Genomic DNA, 19916 nt, shown 5'->3' with positions numbered 1-19916 from the left:
CATTTTATTGACATAGAGTTGCTTGTCATAATCTCTCGTGATCCTTTGTATTTCTGCAGTGTCAGTTGTTACTTCTTTTTCATTTCTAATTCTGTTGATTTGAGTCTTCTCCCTTTTCTTCTTGATGAGTCTGGCTAATGGTTTATCAATTTTGTTTATCTTCTCAAAGAACCAGCTTTTAGTTTTATTGATTTTTGCTATCATTTCCTTCATTTCTTTTTCATGTATTTCTGATGTGATCTTTATGATTTCTCTCCTTCTGCTAACTTTGGGGTTTCTTTTTGTTTTTCTTTCTCTAATTACTTTAGGTGTAAGGTTAGGTTGTTTATTTGAGATTTTTCTTGTTTTTTGAGGTAGGATTGTATTGCTATAAACTTCCCTCTTAGAACTGCTTTTGCTGCATCCCATAGGTTTTGGGTTGTCGTGTTTTCATTGTCACATGTTTCTAGGTATTTTTTGATTTCCTCTTTGATATCTTGAGTGATCTCTTGGTTATTTAGTAGCATATTGTTTAGCCTCCATGTGTTTGTATTTTTTACAGTTTTTTGCCTGTAATCGATATCTCGTTTTATAGCATTGTGGTCGGAAAAGATAATTGATACTATTTCAGTGTTCTTAAATTTACCAAGGCTTGATTTGTGACCCAAGATATGATCTATCCTGGAAAATGTTCTATGAGCACTTGAGAAGAAAGTGTATTCTGTTGTTTTTGGATGGAATGTCCTATAAATATCATTTAAATCCATCTTGTTTAATGTGTCATTTAAAGCTTGTGTTTCCTTATTTATTTTCGTTTTGGATGATCTGTCCATTGGTGAAAGTGGGGTGTTAAAGTCCCATACTATGATTATGTTACTTTTGATTTCCCCTTTTATGACTGTTAGCATATACAGCACCTTATGTATTGAGGTGCTCCTATGTTGCGTACGTAAATATTTACAATTGTTATATCTTCTTGAATTAATCCCTTGATCATTATGTAGTGTCCTTATTTGTCTCTTGTAATAGTCTTTATTTTTATTTATTTATTTATTTATTATTTTTGGCTGCGTTGGGTCTTCGTTTCTGTGCGAGGGCTTTCTCTAGTTGTGGCGAGCAGGGGCCACTCTTCATCGTGGTGCACAGGCCTCTCACTGTCACGGCCTCTCTTGTTGTGGAGCACAATCTCCAGACGCGCGAGCTCAGTAGTTGTGGCTCACGGGCCTAGTTGCTCCGCAGCATGTGGGATCTTCCGAGACCAGAGCTCAAACCCATGTCCCCTGCATTGGCAGGCAGATTCTCAACCACTGTGCCACCAGGGAAGCCCAATATTCTTTATTTTAAAGTCTATTATGTCTGATATGAGAATTGCTACTCCAGCTTTTCTTTGATTTCCATTTGCTTGAATATCTTTTTCCATACCCTCACTTTCAGTCTGTATATGTCCCTAGGTCTGAAGTGGGTCTCTTGTAGACAGCATATGTACAGGTCTTGTTTTTGTATCCATTCAGCCAGTCTGTGTCTTTTGGTTGGAGCATTTAATCCATTTACATTTAAGGTAATTATTGATACATATGTTCCTGTTACCATTTTAATTGTTTTGGGTTTGCTATTGTAGGTCTTTTCCTTCTCTTGTGTTTCCTGCCTAGAGAAGTTCCTTTAGCATTTGTTGTAAAGCGGGTTTGGTAGTGCTGAATTCTCTTAGCTTTTGCTTGTCTGTAAAGGCTTTAATTTCTCTGTTGAACCTGAATGGGATCCCTGCTGGGTACAGTAATCTTTTTCCTTTTCATCCATTTAAATATGTCCTGCCTCTCCCTTCTGGCTTGCAGAGTTTCTGCTGAAAGATCAACTGTTAACCTTATGGGGATTCCCTTGTATGTTATTTGTTGCTTTTCCCTTGCTGCTTTTAATATTTTTTCTTTGTATTTAACTTTTGATAGTTTGATTAATATGTGTCTTCAAGTGTTTCTCTTTGGATTTCTCCTGTATGGGACTGTCTGCGCTTCCTGGGCTTTATTGACTATTTCCTTTCCCATATTAAGGAAGTTTTCAACTATAATCTCTTCAAATATTTTCTTATTCCCTTTCTTTTTCTCTTCTTCATGTGGGACCCCTATAATTCAAATTATGGTGCATTTTATGTTGTCCCAGAGGTCTCTGAGACTGTCCTCAGTTCTTTTCATTCTTTTTTGTTTATTCTGCTCTGTGGTAGTTATTTCCACTATTTTGTCTTCCAGGTCACTTATCTGTTCTTCTGCCTGAGTTATTCTGCTATTGATTCCTTCTAGAGAATTTTAAATTTCATTTATTGTGTTGTTCATCATTGTTTGTTTGCTCTTTAGTTCTCTAGGTCCTTGTTAAACGTTTCTTGTATTTTCCTCATTCCTCATTCCTGATCCATTTCCAAGATTTTGGATCATCTTTTCTATCATTACTCTGAATTCTTTTTCAGGTAGACTCCATATTTCCTCTTCATTTTTTTGGTCTCGTGGGTTTTTACCTTGCTCCTTCACCTGCTTTGTATTTCTCTGTCTTCTCATTTTGTTTAACTTACTGTATTTGGGGTGTCCTTTTCCCAGTCTGCAGGTTTGTAGTTCCCATTTTTTTTGGCGTCTGCCCCCATTGGGTAAGGTTGGTTGAGTGGGTTGTGTAGGTTTCCTGGTGGAGGGGACTGGTGCCTGTGTTCTGGTGGGCAGGACCGCATCTGGTGGTATGTTTTGGGGTGTCTGTGAACTTAGTATGAGTTTAGGCAGCCTCTCTGCTAATGGGTGGTGTTGTGTTCCTGTCTTGCTAGTTGTTTGGCATGGGGTGCTCAGCGTTGGAGCTTGCTGGTCATTGAGTGGAGCTGGGCCTTAGCGTTGAGATGGAGATCTCTGGGAAAGCTCTGACAGATTGTTATTACGTGGCGCTCTGAGGTCTCTGGTGGACCAATGTCCTGAATTCGGCTCTCCTACCTCAGAGGCTCAGGCCTGACAGCCTGCCGGAGCACCAAGACCCTGTTTGCCACGCGGCTGGAGAAGATGGGCTATGAGTTGGGTGTCAGCCACTGCCCTGTTGTAGCTCTGTCTCAGCTGTCTCCAAAGGTCACCCAGATACATTGGGTTATTCCACCATTCCTCAGAACTTGCATATGCCAGTCTGGGATTTGTAGATGTCCTCCTGATACTCTTCATTGAAATACCTTGCATTAATGGTAGTGAGAGATATGCTAATAGTATTAGTTCTCTTCAGTTCAGAGACCTGGACAGTCTGAGCCTTCATGTGGCCAAGTCAGGAGCAGCTGGCCAGCGGTCCCAAAGTGATAACATGTCAGATTCCAAGAATCTGCGTTCAGCAACGGAGACCCAATGCAGCCAAAAAAAAATCTTTTTAATTAAAAAAAACAAAAGAATGTGACTACAATAAACAAATTAACATGCCAGAAAGAAAAGCTGTGTAGTGGATGCTGTGATGAGCCACCCAAACCTCGCCTTCAGGACAGACATTCCCATCCCCCCTATATTTTTTATTTATTAATTTTATATATTGAAATAGTACCTTACTCCTACTCTGGTGGCCAGGTTTCTAGAAACATATCACTTCTTACTCTCAGTAATGGCAGCCACTATTTGTGCAGTACTTTATAGCTTAGAAGGTGTTCATTTGTTTTCTGATTTGACCCTTACAATAACTCTATGAGGGAAGTAGGCTGGTTTATCCCCAGTTACAGAGGAGGACCCTGAGGCCCAGGAGGGTTTAATGAGTTGTCACAGTCACTCAGTCCGGTGTGTTAGATCCAGGACTTAGTTGGACTCAGGGTGTCTCTCTAAAATCCCATCTAGCATAGTTTAGATTGGTGAGTCTGACTTCCTGTTTAAGAGTCTTGGAAAGCAGACAGGTTTTCAAACATTTTAGAAATGCAAGTACATACTTGTGAGTGTCCTCTTTACTATTTCCACGTTTATTAATGCTGTGTCATAGTTATAATGGGGAAAAATATATTTTTTCTGTGCCATTATATTTTTGTTTTTAGGGAGTGCAGCCCGCCACAGGAGAGGTTGTGTTCGACAGTTTCCAGGACTCTGCTTCCCGTTCAGAGCTAGAAACTCGGATATTATGCCTGCAGCCAGTGGAGCTTCTGCTTCCATCAGACTTGTCACAGCAAACAGAGATGCTCATCCACAAGACCACAGCTGTTAGGTGAGTTGTCACATTGCTGGAAAGTCATGTTGATTCTGAAACTTAGATCTGATTCCCAAACTGATAATAAAGTTGTTAAAAATGATTTTTCTTTATAAAAATATTTCATCAGTAGTAGTGGAAATTCTGAAAAAGAAAGCCGAAATGACCCTTAATGTCACCTTAATGAAGGCTTTTAGGAGTTGCTCTTTTTAAAGGGGGTTATGATATTTAATGAAATTATTTGACATTAAAGGGCTTATGATATTATTAAATGATATTATTTGGTAATTAATCTTCAGTTTCTGCAGATAATCATTTCTTAGAAAGTTTATGTAGTTTTGGAAATGCCTTATTTGTGCTGCAAGTTTCAATTTGTGGCTGAGTCCACTAGTTAAATTTACTAGATCTATGGTCACTCCTCTTATTTATGAAGCAGTGTGTTAGGCACCATGGCGTATGGAGGGAGAAGATGTGCTTGTGATATGTGTCTGGCAGAGTTTATAATCCAGTGGGAGAGGCAGATGTGTAGAGACCTAACTGGATTCCCAAAACATGATGTATTGCATGACAGACATGAAGGTGCCTAGGTGAGAAGATTCTGTACTGTTACCCAAGGAGTTTGGTGGGAGAAGAGACTGAAAAGGTGGGCTGGGGCTCGGGTGAAGAGGACTTTATATATTGAGGAATTTGGACTTTAGACTAGGCCGGAGAGCCCACAAAGATTTACATTTAATAGGTTAACAAATCAGTTGGAAAATCAAATTAATTGACTCAGTGAAGTTGTGTATGTTTCTTTGTTCTTCGAGTTGAATGTTCCTTTTTCATCTGACTTGAAATTCTTTCAAAGTAGCTTTCAAAATATGTTTTTCTGATTGTAACACTAGTCCATATTCATTTAGGAAAAGTTGAGAGTTAAAAAAAAAAAACCACAAAAGTAACAAGCTATAACTCAGAGATAACTACTGTTAAACATCTTGGTGTATTATTTCTGTGTATGTGTATCATCATTTTTTGTTTATAAACTTTGATTCATGTTGCAAAATCAGTTTTGTATTCTGTTTTTTTTAAATTCTCCATGTATTTTTTTACTTTATTATGGAAAATTTCAAACGTATATGAAATTATACTGAATAGTTTAGTGAACCCCATGAATCCATCAACCAGCTTCAATATTTCTCAACCAGCCAATCTCATTTCATCTATAACTCTACGCTCTCCCTCCCTGCATTATTTATCTGAAGCAAATTCTAGAGAACATCATTGCATCTGCCAATATTTCAGTGAGTATTTATGAAGACAAGATGACTACATAACATTCAGTCATATAAGTGGATCATACAGTAATTTATCTATTCCCCTTTTGTTAGATTGTATTCATTTTTTTCAGTATTACAAATATTGCTATGATGAATATCCATGCATAGAAATATTTGTGTGCATTTCTGATTATTTCCTTAAGCTAAATTCCTAAAAGTGGAATTAATTGGTTAGAGAGTATAAACATTTAGAAAACTCTTGATTGCTTGCTAGAATTGGTAATATTAATCTATACTTCTACCACTATAGTATAGGCAGGTTGTTTGAGCCCTTGCTAGCATGGGAAGTGATCATGGAAATAATTTCTGCCAATTGGATAGACGAAAAATTCTGCATGAATTCCCCTTATTTTGTTCTTAATCCTTTTCTGACAGTGTTCAAACTTGGTTAATTAAAAGACAAGTAGACTGATAAGGGATGCTGCCTTTGGAGGGCTAAAAAAGTTAATAGAATCTCTAAAGATTTTAAAGATAGTCTTCTAAAACTATATTTCCCATATTTTATATCTTTGATTTTGTTAATTTTTTCCTTCATACCTGAGTGTATATTTGATTAAATTAGATGTAATTGAGATTAAAATTGATCAGTTGAATCAACACTCTCATTTTTCTGATTTCCACTTATTTTTTTAGCTTTATTTATTTATTTTCACAATTTATGATTTATTTTTAGTAGAATACTATGATTCAAACCAGTACTACTGAACAACAGCTAGAAATGAAGACCACATTAAGATTTTGAAACAGCACATCATTTAGAAATCTATCACATAAGATATTATGCCCAACAGACAAATGTATAAATTAATTTAGACAAGTGGGAATTCTTCAGTTGGCATAGATTATCGCATTTTGGTGGCAAACACTGTTTTAACTAGACAAAATATTTGAGACTATATTATCATAACTCATACTATGATTATTATTCATTCTCAGAAAAATGGATATATTCAATTCTAGCTACAGTATAATCACAGCATTCTAACTAGAAAGTCTTCTTTTTTTTTTAACATCTTTATTGGAGTATAATTGCTTTACATTGTTGTGTTAGTTTCTGCTGTATAACAAAGTGAATCAGCTATATATATACATATATCCCCATATCTCCTCCCTCTTGCGTCTCCCTCCCACCCTCCCTATCCCACCCCTCTAGATGGTCACAAAGCACTTATTTTTATAAAACAATAAAGGCAAAATTCAATAAAATATTAAAACATTCCACAAAGACATTGCCAAAATGGAATTTTTTGGCTGGCAGGCAGCATCGCCTGGGGATGTTCCTAAATGTTTACTCATCAAATGAGATTCAAAAGCCATTTGGCATACCAAAGATAGTTTGGGTGTCATATGTGGGTTTTACCAAATTTGATGACTGCCTTTGTCTTGTTTTAATTTGTATTTTTCTGGTTAGCATTGGGAGTATGTAATTTTTTATTTTATTCACATAATGGACTAAACAGTAAACATTAATCCACATTTCTGTGTAGTCTAAAGTTGATCTATATCTAGGTATAGAATGGAGCAGTAGAGATTCAAAAGTCAAACGGTCAAGCAGTGTGGCTCTTGTGACATAGGGTTTGGGTTCGAAAATTGGCTTTCCTCTTAGTGACTTTGGTTGAATTACTCAATTATGTTGTCCTTCAGTTTCCTTTTCTGTAAAATAGAGAAAGTAAGAGTGTTTACCTCATAGGATTGCTGTGAGGATTAAATAAGTTAAAATAAAGGCAAAGTGCTTGAAACAGCACCCAGCATAGAAAGCTCTCTATAGATGGAAGCTCTTTTTTCTGTTATTCCCATCTGCCATTATCTCTCTGAATACTGCCTCTCCCCTCTGCTCCACTGGACCTCCTACTAGAAGTATGTTGGACCTTCGTATTCTACTCTCTGTGCATGGCCCTTTATGGTGTCATCTCCCATCCACAGCTATGATTTTCATATGGTTTTTGGCCCTTGGGGATTTCCTTTTTTTTTTTTTTTTTTGACTCTCTTGAAAAAACATTTTTGATTATATATTAATTCACTATTTCTCTGTATTTTTAGTGTACTGCCTGAACCAATTAAGCCTCCATACTGAACGGTAGCATTCCATTATTTTTATGCTTAGAAATATCTCTCCTTATTCTGAAAACACTTGCATAATTACTTATTTTATTTTAGTTGATTTATTATTTTAAAAAAAGTTTTACATTCAACTTCTAATTCACTTTTATTTTGCTTTACTGTGTGAAGTGTGGTCCTACCTTAATTTCTCCCTAAATGCTAGTGGGTCCACTTTAACATCCATAAAATTTAGCCTTTATCAACCTGAGATACAATTCCTAGCCTTGTTTAAAAAAAAAAAGAAAAAAAAAGTTAGCAATGGGGATCGGGAATGCTTTTTTTTTTTTTTTTTTTTGTGGTACGCGGGCCTCTCACTGTTGTGGCCTCTCCTGTTGTGGAGCACAGGCTCCGGATGTGCAGGCTCAGCGGCCATGGCTCACGGGCCCAGCCAGTCCACGGCATGTGGGATCTTCCCGGACCGGGGCACGAACCCGTGTCCCCTACATCGGCAGGCGGACTCTCAACCACTGCACCACCAGGGAAGCCTGGGAATGCTTTTAATTAGGGTATGAAGAACAGAGCTTGCCAAAACTCTGTTCCATATTTACTACCAGTAAATAACATAGCATTAAATTTTCAAGGAGAAAAGTTTGTCTTGTGTTTCTGGTGGTATCCTCTTCTTTGTTTGAAATAGTGATGGGTAGGTTCTTGAGTCTCAGATTTAGAATTCCTTTTTTTTTTTTTCTTCCACTATAAACCTGAAGTTAAAACCAGCCGTTTTTGTCACTTAGTGGTTGATATTTTATTAATACTGAAGACATAATAAAACTTTGTGAGAAAAGGCAGAATGCCTTGGAATGACAGAATATCCATTTTAAGTACGTATTAGGTTTTTTGTTTTGTTTTGTATTTTTTAACTTGGACCACAAGAGGTCTCCATAGCATTTCATATTACCATGGATAACAATTTAAAAACTACGAAAAGCTTCACTTTTATTTTTATTTGTCTAGATACAGAATTAATTTGTATTGTATGATAATTTAGAGTGAATAACTGTTAGTCAAAGATAGTACTAAGCTAAAGTTATTCTTTCTCAATAATGATAAACTATCATTTTTTCTTCAGTGAATTATGTTTTATAGGTAATTTATGTAAAATTTTATAGATCACTTATGTAAAGCGTGTTTATAGATTTCAGTTTGGTTCTAAGGAAATTAGTCTTACTATATAATTGTTATTTTTTCCATTTGTTGTAAGAATGTACATTCTTACATTCTCTCTATAGAGAGAAACAAAGGGAAAGTAATGATTTTAAGCACTGTATTAACTGCAGTTAAGATCACTTTAGCTTAGAGATGTTATATGTTTATAAAACTGGTCAAGAGGAAAGGTATAGAAAACAATAAACAAATATTAATTAATATTTACTAGTTCTCAAAGAAACTGATTTTTGAGGCAAGTCAGATGGACAGAGCAGATGATGGTCAACTTTGAGTACAGAGAGGGAGAGCTTTCTGGGCCCTGACATAACCAAGGAAGGCCTGTTGGAGGAGGTTGGCTGGCATGGGGGCATTTGCAGGACAGGGGGCTCTGAATTGGTAGTGGGGAGGGAGGACAGTATGTTGTGTGTGTGGAAACGACATGAACTCTGGGGCCCACAGGCCGGAAATATTAGAGGAGGTGTGAAGACAGTGGGGAGACTTTTCTGATTGGAGGAGAACTTTCATGTTGAGAGTTGGGGGGAAGAGAGAGTCAAGGACCTTAAAATCCAGCAAAGGGGTGTGGACTCCTAATGGAAGGCAGTCGGGTCTCTGGGCAAAGAATGGCATGATAGAAGAGGCCTAGTGCGAGTGTTGAGATAAAAAAAATAAATAAACAGGTCCCATAAAAGAAAAAACTGTACAGAGAAAAGGATAAGATCAAGGAGTTTGGAGAATGTCAGTAGTTGGGAGTCGGAGGAAGAAGGATAGAAAGAAACATAAAGGGAGGGGATAAAGAGCCAGGTAGAGAACCAGGACAAGGTAGGGATATGTAGTTGTAGTCCATCTGTTGCAAATGATATGGTCAGTGGTGTGTGTTATTTTTTTACAATATTAACTCTTAAAATTTTCTGAAGCTGCATGACATTTAGAAAATTATACTTGGCTAAAAACTAACCGTGACCAGTTGATACCATTTATCAGTCTGGTGAGAAAGGAAGTCTAGGTTCCCCCCTTGGCCTTTGCTAGCATGGGTGGAGTTGGACCACATTTTTTTTCTGTGGTGTTTGGTTGGAGTAGAGTGGTTATTGTCTGAGAGTTTTCTGTCTTGCTTGGCTGTACCTTTCCTGGGTGTTTGGGGAGAGCAGGATTGTTGGACCTTTTTTGCCTGCTCCTGTTGGCCTCTCCCGATTGTCAGCTTCTTCACCTCCAAGGCTGGGATATATGTGGCAAAAGTAAACTCAGGGGACTCACCTCTGTGTCACTCCTCAGGTCTCGAGTTCCCTGCTGGTCTGCTTTCTGTCTGCCTTTCAGAGTGTCTTCTATTTGTTTTATGTATAATGTCCAGGGAGTTGTACTCAGCAGGAGAAAGAGGGAAAGGTGTGTTTACTCCTCTTTCCCAGAGCAGAAGTGCTTCTAATCAAGATCTTATTTTAGAGATTGTTCTGAGTATGAATGAACTTTGCTTCCTTGATATTACTTTAATTTAATAAAAATAAAATTTAAAAAGCACTTGGATTATGTTGATAATCCAATGTGCAAATCTTTACTGTAGTTTTGTACGTGGGGTGAGTCTGGCTCAGGGAAAAAGAAAACTCCGTTTTCAAATTTTTTATAATTTAAAACAGTTTAAAATTTGTTTTGGTATCACCTAAAGTTTAAGCATGTTAGAACATTTTTAAAAGCACAACCAATGGGGAAAGTCCTTCTTCCATTCTTTGGTGAATTAACAATCTGAGCAGACAAAAAATAACCGTAGTGAAATTTTACCAGTCCTCCATCAGAGTGCTGTCACGAGGATTAAGTCATATTAGCTTTTTATAAAGTTTCTCCTTTATTGCTTATTACCAAAAAAAAAAAAAATTAAGTATTTAAGTTAAAATTCGAAAGGAATTGAAGGAAACTCAAAACCAAATGAATTCAGAGAGCCTGGAGAAGGGCATAAATCAGGTGTAGAGTCTTAGGTCAAAAGAGGAGTGGCCCTGGAACAGGGAAGGTTGGGAGTGGGTGACTCTGAGCACTGGCCACCACTGGTGGAGCCGAGTCACACTTGGTTTACTTACTTGATAGAATTCCAAGCAGTTCACAAATAAATATTCTTTACTTTCATAGTTAAATGTTTATTTAAGGTATATTAAAAATGTATAATTAGTGAATCAAACCTGTGATTTCATAAATGTTTACGGCATAGGAAGATTCTTAAGTTGGTATTTATGTTGAAAAAATAGTGGGTTGGTTTACCAAAAACTACTGAGTTGTAGTAGTGATGTACTTGCAGATGTGGGAACATTCTTTTTTTTTTTTGCGATACGCGGGCCTCTCACTGTTGTGGCCTCTCCCATTGCGGAGCACAAGCTCCGGACGCGCAGGCTCAGCGGCCATGGCTCATGGGCCCAGCCGCTCCGCGGCATGTGGGATCTTCCCGGACCGGGGCACAAACCCGTGTCACCTGCATCGGCAGGCGGACTCTCAACCACTGCGCCACCAGGGAAGCCCCAGATGTGGGAACATTCTTGAAGGTGGAGGAGGAATGACTGAGGTAGGGGAAACATGCTGGAGCACACTTTAGGGGCAGTGTATGTCATGTTTATCTGCTTCTTGTCATTTAGGTTCTGTATGAGTGTTAGAGCTAAATGCAGTATAAATAGGACCATTGCTTGAATGAAAAAAAATCCAAACCAGAGTTTAAGAGAAATACAGGTGATGTATTTGAGGTCCAGAAAGGGCATTTAAGCTCCCTGGAGTTGGGCTCGTCTCCATTTTTTATAGTAGTTGACCTTTCTAATTGAGGTATTTTATTACACTTTCAAGTTTATTTTATTAATTTAGATAGCTGGCAGTAAATTCTGATTGATTATTCTTTTCTTATCCCTAAGAAATATTTGTATTGATAGATGTTTGCAGTGGATTCTCACCTTTTGATCCATCCTCTGATTTGCACATTATTATTCATCCATCCATTCATTCATTCATTCATTCTTAAAAATATTTATTGTGTGCCAAGCTTATTACTAGATGGTGAAGATACAAAAATGAGTAAGGTCCCTACCTTCCAGATTCTTACAGTCTACAGGGCTGGTAGTCATGGAAACGAACAGTTATAACAAAAGTGCCAAATGTTATGGTCTTATAGAGTCACTGGTAGCATAAGAACACGAAGCTTTGTCTATGCAGTTAAGCGAGGCTTCCCAGAAGAGTGTGCCAGAATTGAGACTCGAGAATGACAGCCAGGCTGATGGGGGTTTGAGAGAGTGTGGCTTTCTCAGGGAAAAGAAACTAGTTTGGTTGGCTGCCCTGGCAGGGTGAGTGTAGCAGCCTAAGGCAGGACAGATGTGGGGTTTGGAGAGAAAGATTGTATAAAGTGGAACTGAAAGAGAATCAAGGTTGGGACAGTGGAGAGAGAACAATATTAAGGAGGGGTTGGATTAAGAGTATCCTCAGAAAAAAACCAAGAAGGGATGGCTCGTGGCAGAAACTATGTCATAATAATCTTTTGTGTCCCCAGGACCTATTATAGTAGCTTGAATATAGTAGGTACTTAATAAATGCTTGATGAGTGAATGACTAAACAAGTAACTTTTGGAATAAGGAGAATAATGAATATTTCCTGTTTGTTTTTCTTAGGAAAAATGAATTGGGTTTTATAAACGTGAAGGGATTGTTGTAGTAGCTGGAAATTCGTACAGGATATATGATGGTAAATGTGTATTTAAATGTATGAGGATAGCCAACTCATTTTGGGAAGACCATATTAATTTCCTATCATTTGACAGCAAGGTTCCAACCTCATCTCTGGCACTTGAAACTTTTTCTACTGTGATGCTCATAGGAAATCTTTTTTTGTTTTTTTTTCTCTTTCTGTTCTGTTTTTCTTATTTTCTTTATTCCTTGTTTCTAGAGTAGAAGATAAAATGTAAAGTTGGCTCCTTTTCCATTCTGTTTCATTCTGTTTATTATATAATAATTTCACTTCACTATTTAGAAAATTCAAAATTAGAATATTGATTGTGGTAGTAGATATGGTAGTGGATTAAGTAGCAGAAATAAATCTAATACACAGTAGGAAAATGTGTCTCAAGGCAAACATTTAAAGAGGAAGTCTTAATATATTAAAAATCTGTTTTATATTGATTTCCTTTTAAAAATTATATTAATTACTTCTCTGGTAGAAATGCCATTGTATTTTCAGTAGTTTTCTTGGTGCAGATAGTTTTTACATCTCTAGCTAGAACTTTTAATGGGTAGCACTTTTTAAAAATATTTATTTATTTATTTTTGTCTGCGTTGGGTCTTTGTTGCTGCATGCGGGCTTTCTCTAGTTGCAGCGAGTGGACACTGCTCTTCATTGCGGTGCGTGGGCGTCTCATTGCGGTGGCTCCTCCTGTTGCTGAGCACGGGCTCTAGGTGCCCGGGCTTCCGTAGTTGTGGCTCTCAGGCTCTAGAGCGCAGGCTCAGTAGTTGTGGCTCAGGGGCTTAGTTGCTCTGCGACATGTGGGATCTTCCTGGACCAGGGCTCAAACCCGTGTCCCTGCATTGGCAGATGGATTCTTAACCACTGTGCCACCAGGGAAGCCCTTAATGGGTAGCACTTTTAACTCATATATATGAAAATCCAGATTTTAGAACACAATAAATTAATAGATATTCTAAAGAGTGTTTGCTGTGTGGTTTATCTAAATAGTGAGCGTCTTTGTGCATTTTCATTGTGTGTAAATCCTCAGGAATATCTCTATTTTAAAAGAATAATGGGGTGTACATGTTATAGGTTTATTGATAGTAGTAGAATAGGAAAAAACAGAATTTGAGCAGTCTGGAGGAATGATTACTACAGAGAACTCCCAAGGTGGGGCCAGTCCACTTGAACAGAAAGTTGGGAAGCAATTGTGTGAGATGTGCAGAATTGTTCTACTACTTTTACTTGATTTTTGTAAATCACCTGTTCGTTTGGGGTTGGAGATTTAATTTCATAAAGTCTCCTAATTAACTAAAACATTTTATTCTGAAGTTACATGATCACCAAGGTAATTAGTGGCAAAGCCCACTAGATCTCCAGTCCTATTTGATGTTCATAAGTCCACCTCCTGCCATCATTAAGATATAACCTAATAGCAATATGAAGTACAAAAATCTCCTTAATTGAACTCTTAAAAAAGGTAGCCATCTGTCCTTAGGATCTCTTCAGTTATTTTTCTTCCCTTTCCCTCTTCATAGTTCAAAGATTCATTTAACTTTCTTCCCTTCTAACAAAGCTTCCTTTCACTGTCTACCTTAAATCAAAACCTTGGTTCAAAGCGCACCCCACCTCCCCACCAGGCTTGCTTATGTCGGAGCCTTTGTGGTTGCAGACTTATCCATTAGTCTTTTCAATGACTCCTTCCTGTCAAACCTTTCTGCTGAAAGGAGATTTCTTACTAATTTCCATTATTTTTGTTGATTACTCTGAAATTATTCCCTTATCTCTTATTTTCAGGCCAGGAAGTTCTTCTCCCTCCCATCCTCTTTTTGTGGATTCTTTTTAACCATTAACCCTAGTCTTCATCCCTGGAGCGATAAAAGTCCGTGAAGTCCTGGCTTGCCTTTTCCCTCTACCATTTTTCTTCCCTACCTCCCTTTTCCTCTTCCCTTCCTTACCCCTCCTCCCTTCACCTTTTTAAAGAAAATACCTGTCTAGTATTTGATTCAATATATAATTTGATTTAATGTACATAATGCTGAGGTTAATGGCGTTTCTCCAGGCTTGCTTGGGAGCCCCTTCACACAACAGCAGCTCAGAAAACTCTGACAAGTTCTTAGGACTCTTTCCCTTAGCACCATCATGAGCTCTTTCTGTTACTTTGTACCTTCAGCTCTGATCAACTCTCTTGGCCATGCTGAGCTGGGCTCTCCATCTCATGGGAGTGGACATGGGCCCTGAACACACTGTACTAGATTGTGTACTAAATTGCCCCCAGCCCCAACAGGAAGGCTGGTGGAGAAAAGAATTCATGATGAGTGGATCTCTGTGTCTTCCCTGATGGCCATGTTGGACCATGACCACACCACAGCGTTAGTCCTTACCTGGTGGGGCCATTGAGATCAGGGGAGTGCTGAGTATCACGTGACATCTTTAAGATGGTTTGTGTCCAGCCAGGGAGGCCTGCACCTGACCCACCCATCAAGGCAGTGCTTTTTGAGCTGTGGTCACAAATCATTAGCAGACTATGAAAACAATCTTATGGGTTGCAATTACCACTTAAAAAAGAGAAATAAAATAGTGTAGAGTCAAAGATAGATGGGTGCATTGTATGTAATAAGGTAAGTATTGTTTTATGAAACCTTGTTTTGCCATTTGCTGTACATCCTAATCATGTATTTAACCCAAGAAAAAGTTGCTTCAAAGACAGATTGACTTCTGGTCATTCCTGTTAACAATGAATCAGGTAAGGTATACAAAATACATTAGCTAAATAATGTTTCCCTTTCCATTCAGCTTCACAAACAGTTATTGTACAGTTACCATGGATCTTCTTGAGATTAGAAGATCCATGATCTTTGCCCATTAAAGGCTACCAGTCTACTTGGAAAGCCAGCACATACACAAATCGCTGCAGTACGAAGTAGATTATATAGTGTGTGTGATAGGAAAGCAAACTAAATACTAAGAGAGTACATGAGAGGGAGAGGATAATTCTGTGTAGAGCAACACTGCTCAGTAGAAATGTAATGTGAATCACATATGTAATTTAAAATTTTTGGTGGCCACATTAAAAAGTAAAAAGAAACAGGTGCAATTAATCTTAATAATATACTTTATTTAATTCAGTATATCCAAAATATCATTCCAACATATAACTGTTACATCCCTTTTTATATATTAAATCTTTACATTCCTTTTTACAAAGTTTTTGAAATCCAATGTGTATTTTACACTTATAGCACACTTCAGTTCCAACCAGCCCCATTCAAGTGCTCAGTAGCTCCGTGTGATTAGTAGCTGCTGTATTAGACAAATGCAGTTTTATGCAATGTAGGGAAGCATCATGCAAGAGAAGGCCTAGAAGGATAGGCAACACTTAACTAGACAGGTATGGGAAAATAGATTGCACAGCGAGAGAAAAGTTTAAACAAAGATGAAATAAGAGTTTGTAGGGACTTCCCTGGGGGCAGGGTGGTTAAGAATCCGCCTGCCAATGCAGGGGACACAGGTTCAAAGATCTGGGAAGATCCCACATGCCACCGGTCAACTAAGCCCGTGCACCACAACTACTGAGCCTGCGCTCTAGAGCCTGCGAGCCACAACTACTGAGCCCATGCACTGCAACTACTGAAGTCCACACGCTCTAGGGCCCGTGTGCCGCAACAAGAGAAGCCACTGCAAGGAGAAGCCCATGCACCACAACGAAGAGTAGCCCCCGCTCGCTGCAACTAGAGAAAGCCCACATGCAGCAACGAAGACCCAGTGCAGCCAAAAAAAAAAAAATTCTAAAGAGTTTGTAAAAGATAGTGTAGCTCTTACTATATACCAGGTGTATTCAATGATGATTATTCATATTAACTCATGTAATCTTCACAACAAACCTTTGAGGTAATTACTATTATAGTAATTACTGTGTAATTTATAAATTATAAATTTTTTATAGTGAGGAATCAGGCACAGGTGGTCTAGTAGCATGTATGCATATATGCATGTATCTGTCTTTCTGTCTCCAAAGATTACCTTGTCCCAAACCCAGGACCTGTGAATATGTGAGGTTAAATGACAGAGGGGAAATAATGGAGCTACTCAGCTGATTTTAAGGTAGGGAGAGTACCCTGGATTATCCAGGTGGGCTCAATAATCACAAGTCCTTTAAATGTGGAAGGGTGGGGGGCAGAAGAGTCAGAGTGATGTGCTGTGAGTGTTTGACCCACTCATTTTGGCTCAGAAGATGGAGGAAGAGGCTACAAGCCAAGAAACGTAGACTGCCTCTAGAAACTGGAAAGGGCAAGGAACCAGATTCTCTCCCAGAGCCTTCAGAAAGGGAACACAGCCCTGTCTATACCCTGATTTCAGCCCAGTGAGGCCGTTGGAATTCTGACCTACAGAACTGTGAGATAATAAATGTGTGTTGTTCCAATAAGCCACTAAGTGACAGGTGTTTAATACTGTTGAGATATAATTTTTGCAAGTAGGAATGTAAAAACTAGTTTGCTTCTGACTAAAATATTGGGAGTTTGGAAGTACTTGATAAAGTGATTACTGCCCTTTTTAAGCAATTCCTGGTTGCCAAGTCAGGCAGTCATTTATGTATCGGTAAGGATACTTTACAGTCTTTATGTAACTTTTAACTCTCAACCCCCGGATATCACAGAGTTTACATGTGGGTGATTAAATTGAGCAAGACAAGAGATTGCCCACCCAGAATAAAATCCTATTTCTTCTCACTTCTGGAGAACAGTGGGAACAGCCTGGCCTTCAGGTTGATTGTCATATTCTACCTCCTTCCCACCTACTTATTGCTGCAGAGAGACACAGAACTTAGCCTCTCAACACATTCTGTCATTTTTCTGGGGCTGCAGAAGAAAGGGCTTCTTTAGGTTAGTTCCAAGGCCCTGTGAGCATTCAAGTATTTGCCTGTAAAAGGAGAGAAGCCTCTCTCTCCCTCCTTGCTTGCTTGTTTCCTTTCACTTTATCTTTCCCTCTGTACTGACAATGCAAAGATTTTACTTAAAGGGTATGTGTTTTATTCAGTTTTGCCATTATCTTATATACTAAAATACTACCTTTGTCAAAATGCTGATATTTTACAATGCTCTGCAAATACATAGATAAAAAGCATTTTTTTTTTAAAAGAACAATTCCAGAGTTAAATACTGGCTAAATGTTGGAAACAGTAGTGGAATTAAATTCATTGGTCCCCCAGGGCCTCAGTGATGTGAAGTGTTTATAAGTGTCTTTCCTCTAACCTCAGAAGTGGAAAAATTAGGCTTTTCATGTGTGGTGCTGTCTTTGCCCCAGGAGCTTAGTGAGTGCAGCCTCATCTTCCAGAATTCTCTTTGTAGCATAGGGAATGTGTATGATTTTCCTGCGTTCCTTCTCAGAGGCTCTAGGCCACGCTAATTGCTCCTGAATGATGACAGGTGCTTGTTGCCTGCTGAACAATCCTTGTGTCTAAATCGTATTTTCACATATAAATAAAGAGGTGGTGATTTTGTTTTACAGATAGATTTTCACTTCCAGACTTTTCTATTTGATTGGACGTATTTAAACAACAAGTTATGTAAGAAGGTTAAATTGATTGATTTTACAAGAGTTTGAGTTGAAAACCCATTGCTTAAGTAAGGTAACCTGAAGCCAGGAGTATGGCACACTTTCTCCTGTCCAGTCCCTTGTCCCTTTCTCTGGGCTCTAGTTGCACTAGACTAATTGCTGTGTTCTAAACATGTCATGTACAATGAGAGATGTCACAGGACAGTGGTCTGAGTACAGAGTCTGGGGCCAGACAACCTGTGTTTGAATCCTAGCTTCCTTGGTTTTTTGTTTTTGTTTTCGTTTTTTAGCTGTGGATCTTATTAACCTCTCTGTGGCTCTGTTTTCTTATACAAAACCAGGTACATAATAATGGAACTTTTTCACAGAGTAGTAGTGAGGATTAAGATAGTTAATACATATAATGGGTTTAAAACAGTGCATAGAACATAGTAAGTGCTCAGTAAATATTAGCTCTTTTTTTCATTCTTTACTTGTTTTTTGCCATTCTTAAGCTATTCTTATGTGGTGTGGTGTGTTTTCTCCTCATCTGTCTTCTAAAATAGTCTGTATTTTAACAGTCTTATTGCTTTTATGAAGCTGTCCTGCAATTTTCAGTTGGGATTCTAGCCTTGGCTGTACATTGAAATCACCTGTGTATTAAATACTGATGCCTGTGTTTTTGCTCTGTGCTAGATTTGGCTTGTAGTGGCTTGTGAGAATGGATGGTTATATTTCCATGGAATTTTCTTTCAGGTAAGCTTTGGTAGCTTAGAATCATCTATGGTGAGAATATTTACACTCTTGAAATTGTCAGATACTACCACAGGCATTCTTTTCAATCTACTTGGTATTTTAGTGATTTGTTTATAAGCATCTCTAAATAGATACTGAGCCCTTTAGTAGGGTTGTGTTAGTTTGCCAGGACTGATGTAACAAAGTACCACAGACTGGGTGGCTTAAAAAACAGAAATTTATTGGTTTACACTTCCGGAGGCTAGAAATCCAAAATCAAGGTTCCAGCAGGGTTGGTTCCTTCTCAGGGCTGTGAGGGAAGGCTTTCCCAGGCCTCTCTCCTTGGCTCATAGATGGCCATCTTCTTCTTATGTTTCTTGATATAGTCTTCCTTTTGTGTGTGTGTCTGTGTCCAGATTTCCCCTTTTCACAGGGACACCAGTCATATTGAACTAGGGCCCACCCTAATGACCTCACTTCAACTTGATGACCTCTGTAAGCACTCTGTCTTCAAAAAAAGGTCACATTCTGAGGTATTGGGGGTTAGGAGTTCCACATAGGGATTTTAGGAGGACATAATTCAGCCCATAACACACAGCAAAGAACTCCTTTTTTCCTTTTTTCCATTTATTCCTATAGTGAAGATTTGTTGAATTGAAAAGGAAACATCAGTTAGTTATTCATGTACTATGAATTCCAGATCGTCAATTTGTTGATTTTATTATTTTTTTTGAAGCAGCTGTTTCTTGGGATAATATCAGAGTTCGTTATTTGTAGAGAAAAATATCAGTTTAGGAAGATTGGTTATTTTAAGTTGTCTGAGGCAGGCTTGAGCGTGTTAATGAACTCAAAGGCATATGATCCGAGTGAAATGGTCTTGATTTTGTGTCTGTCACTGAGAGAATGCTTTTAATCATGCATGAAAAAAATGTTTGAGATGAATTTCCACTAAGCTGAGAATGTTTTAATGCTGATCATTCTCTTCAGGATTATATAAGACTCTCAGAAAAGTAGGATTTCTTTTGCTTTTTCTCGAGGGCATATAATGTCAGGTAAAGATTTTGTGATTTTTGTGATTAACAAAAATGTCTTTGAACCACAGGAAGCGTAAATTATTTTGTAAAAATTTGCTTCGTGTTAGGATGATTGTGTGTATGTGAAATAGTGGATGACATTTAAACTATGATCATCTCAAAGCATATAAATATGGAATGTACTTTTTGAAGTTAAATGTTTTTCTTCAAAATGAGATACTTCTCTGCACCATTGCTTTTTGC

At 38.1% G+C, this 19916-nt stretch overlaps 1 protein-coding gene across 2 annotated transcripts in view; it reads left to right on the top strand.

The window, feature by feature from the left end:
* Positions 1 to 19916, top strand: part of MSH3 (mutS homolog 3) — a gene marked incomplete at both ends in the record, with an annotated part of 183814 nt that overhangs the window by 25712 nt on the left and 138186 nt on the right. For both annotated transcript variants that reach the window (XM_079703083.1, XM_079703084.1), the window contains one exon: positions 3992 to 4158. In XM_079703083.1, the coding sequence (XP_079559209.1) occupies positions 3992 to 4158 (167 nt within the window). The remainder of the gene's footprint in view (positions 1 to 3991; positions 4159 to 19916) is intronic.

The sequence above is a fragment of the Hyperoodon ampullatus genome, assembly GCF_949752795.1.
Source record: "Hyperoodon ampullatus genome assembly, chromosome: 4".
In the NCBI taxonomy this organism is placed as follows: domain Eukaryota; kingdom Metazoa; phylum Chordata; class Mammalia; order Artiodactyla; family Ziphiidae; genus Hyperoodon; species Hyperoodon ampullatus.
Note: the sequence above shows the minus strand (reverse complement) of the source record. Positions and strands in the feature narration are given on the sequence as shown.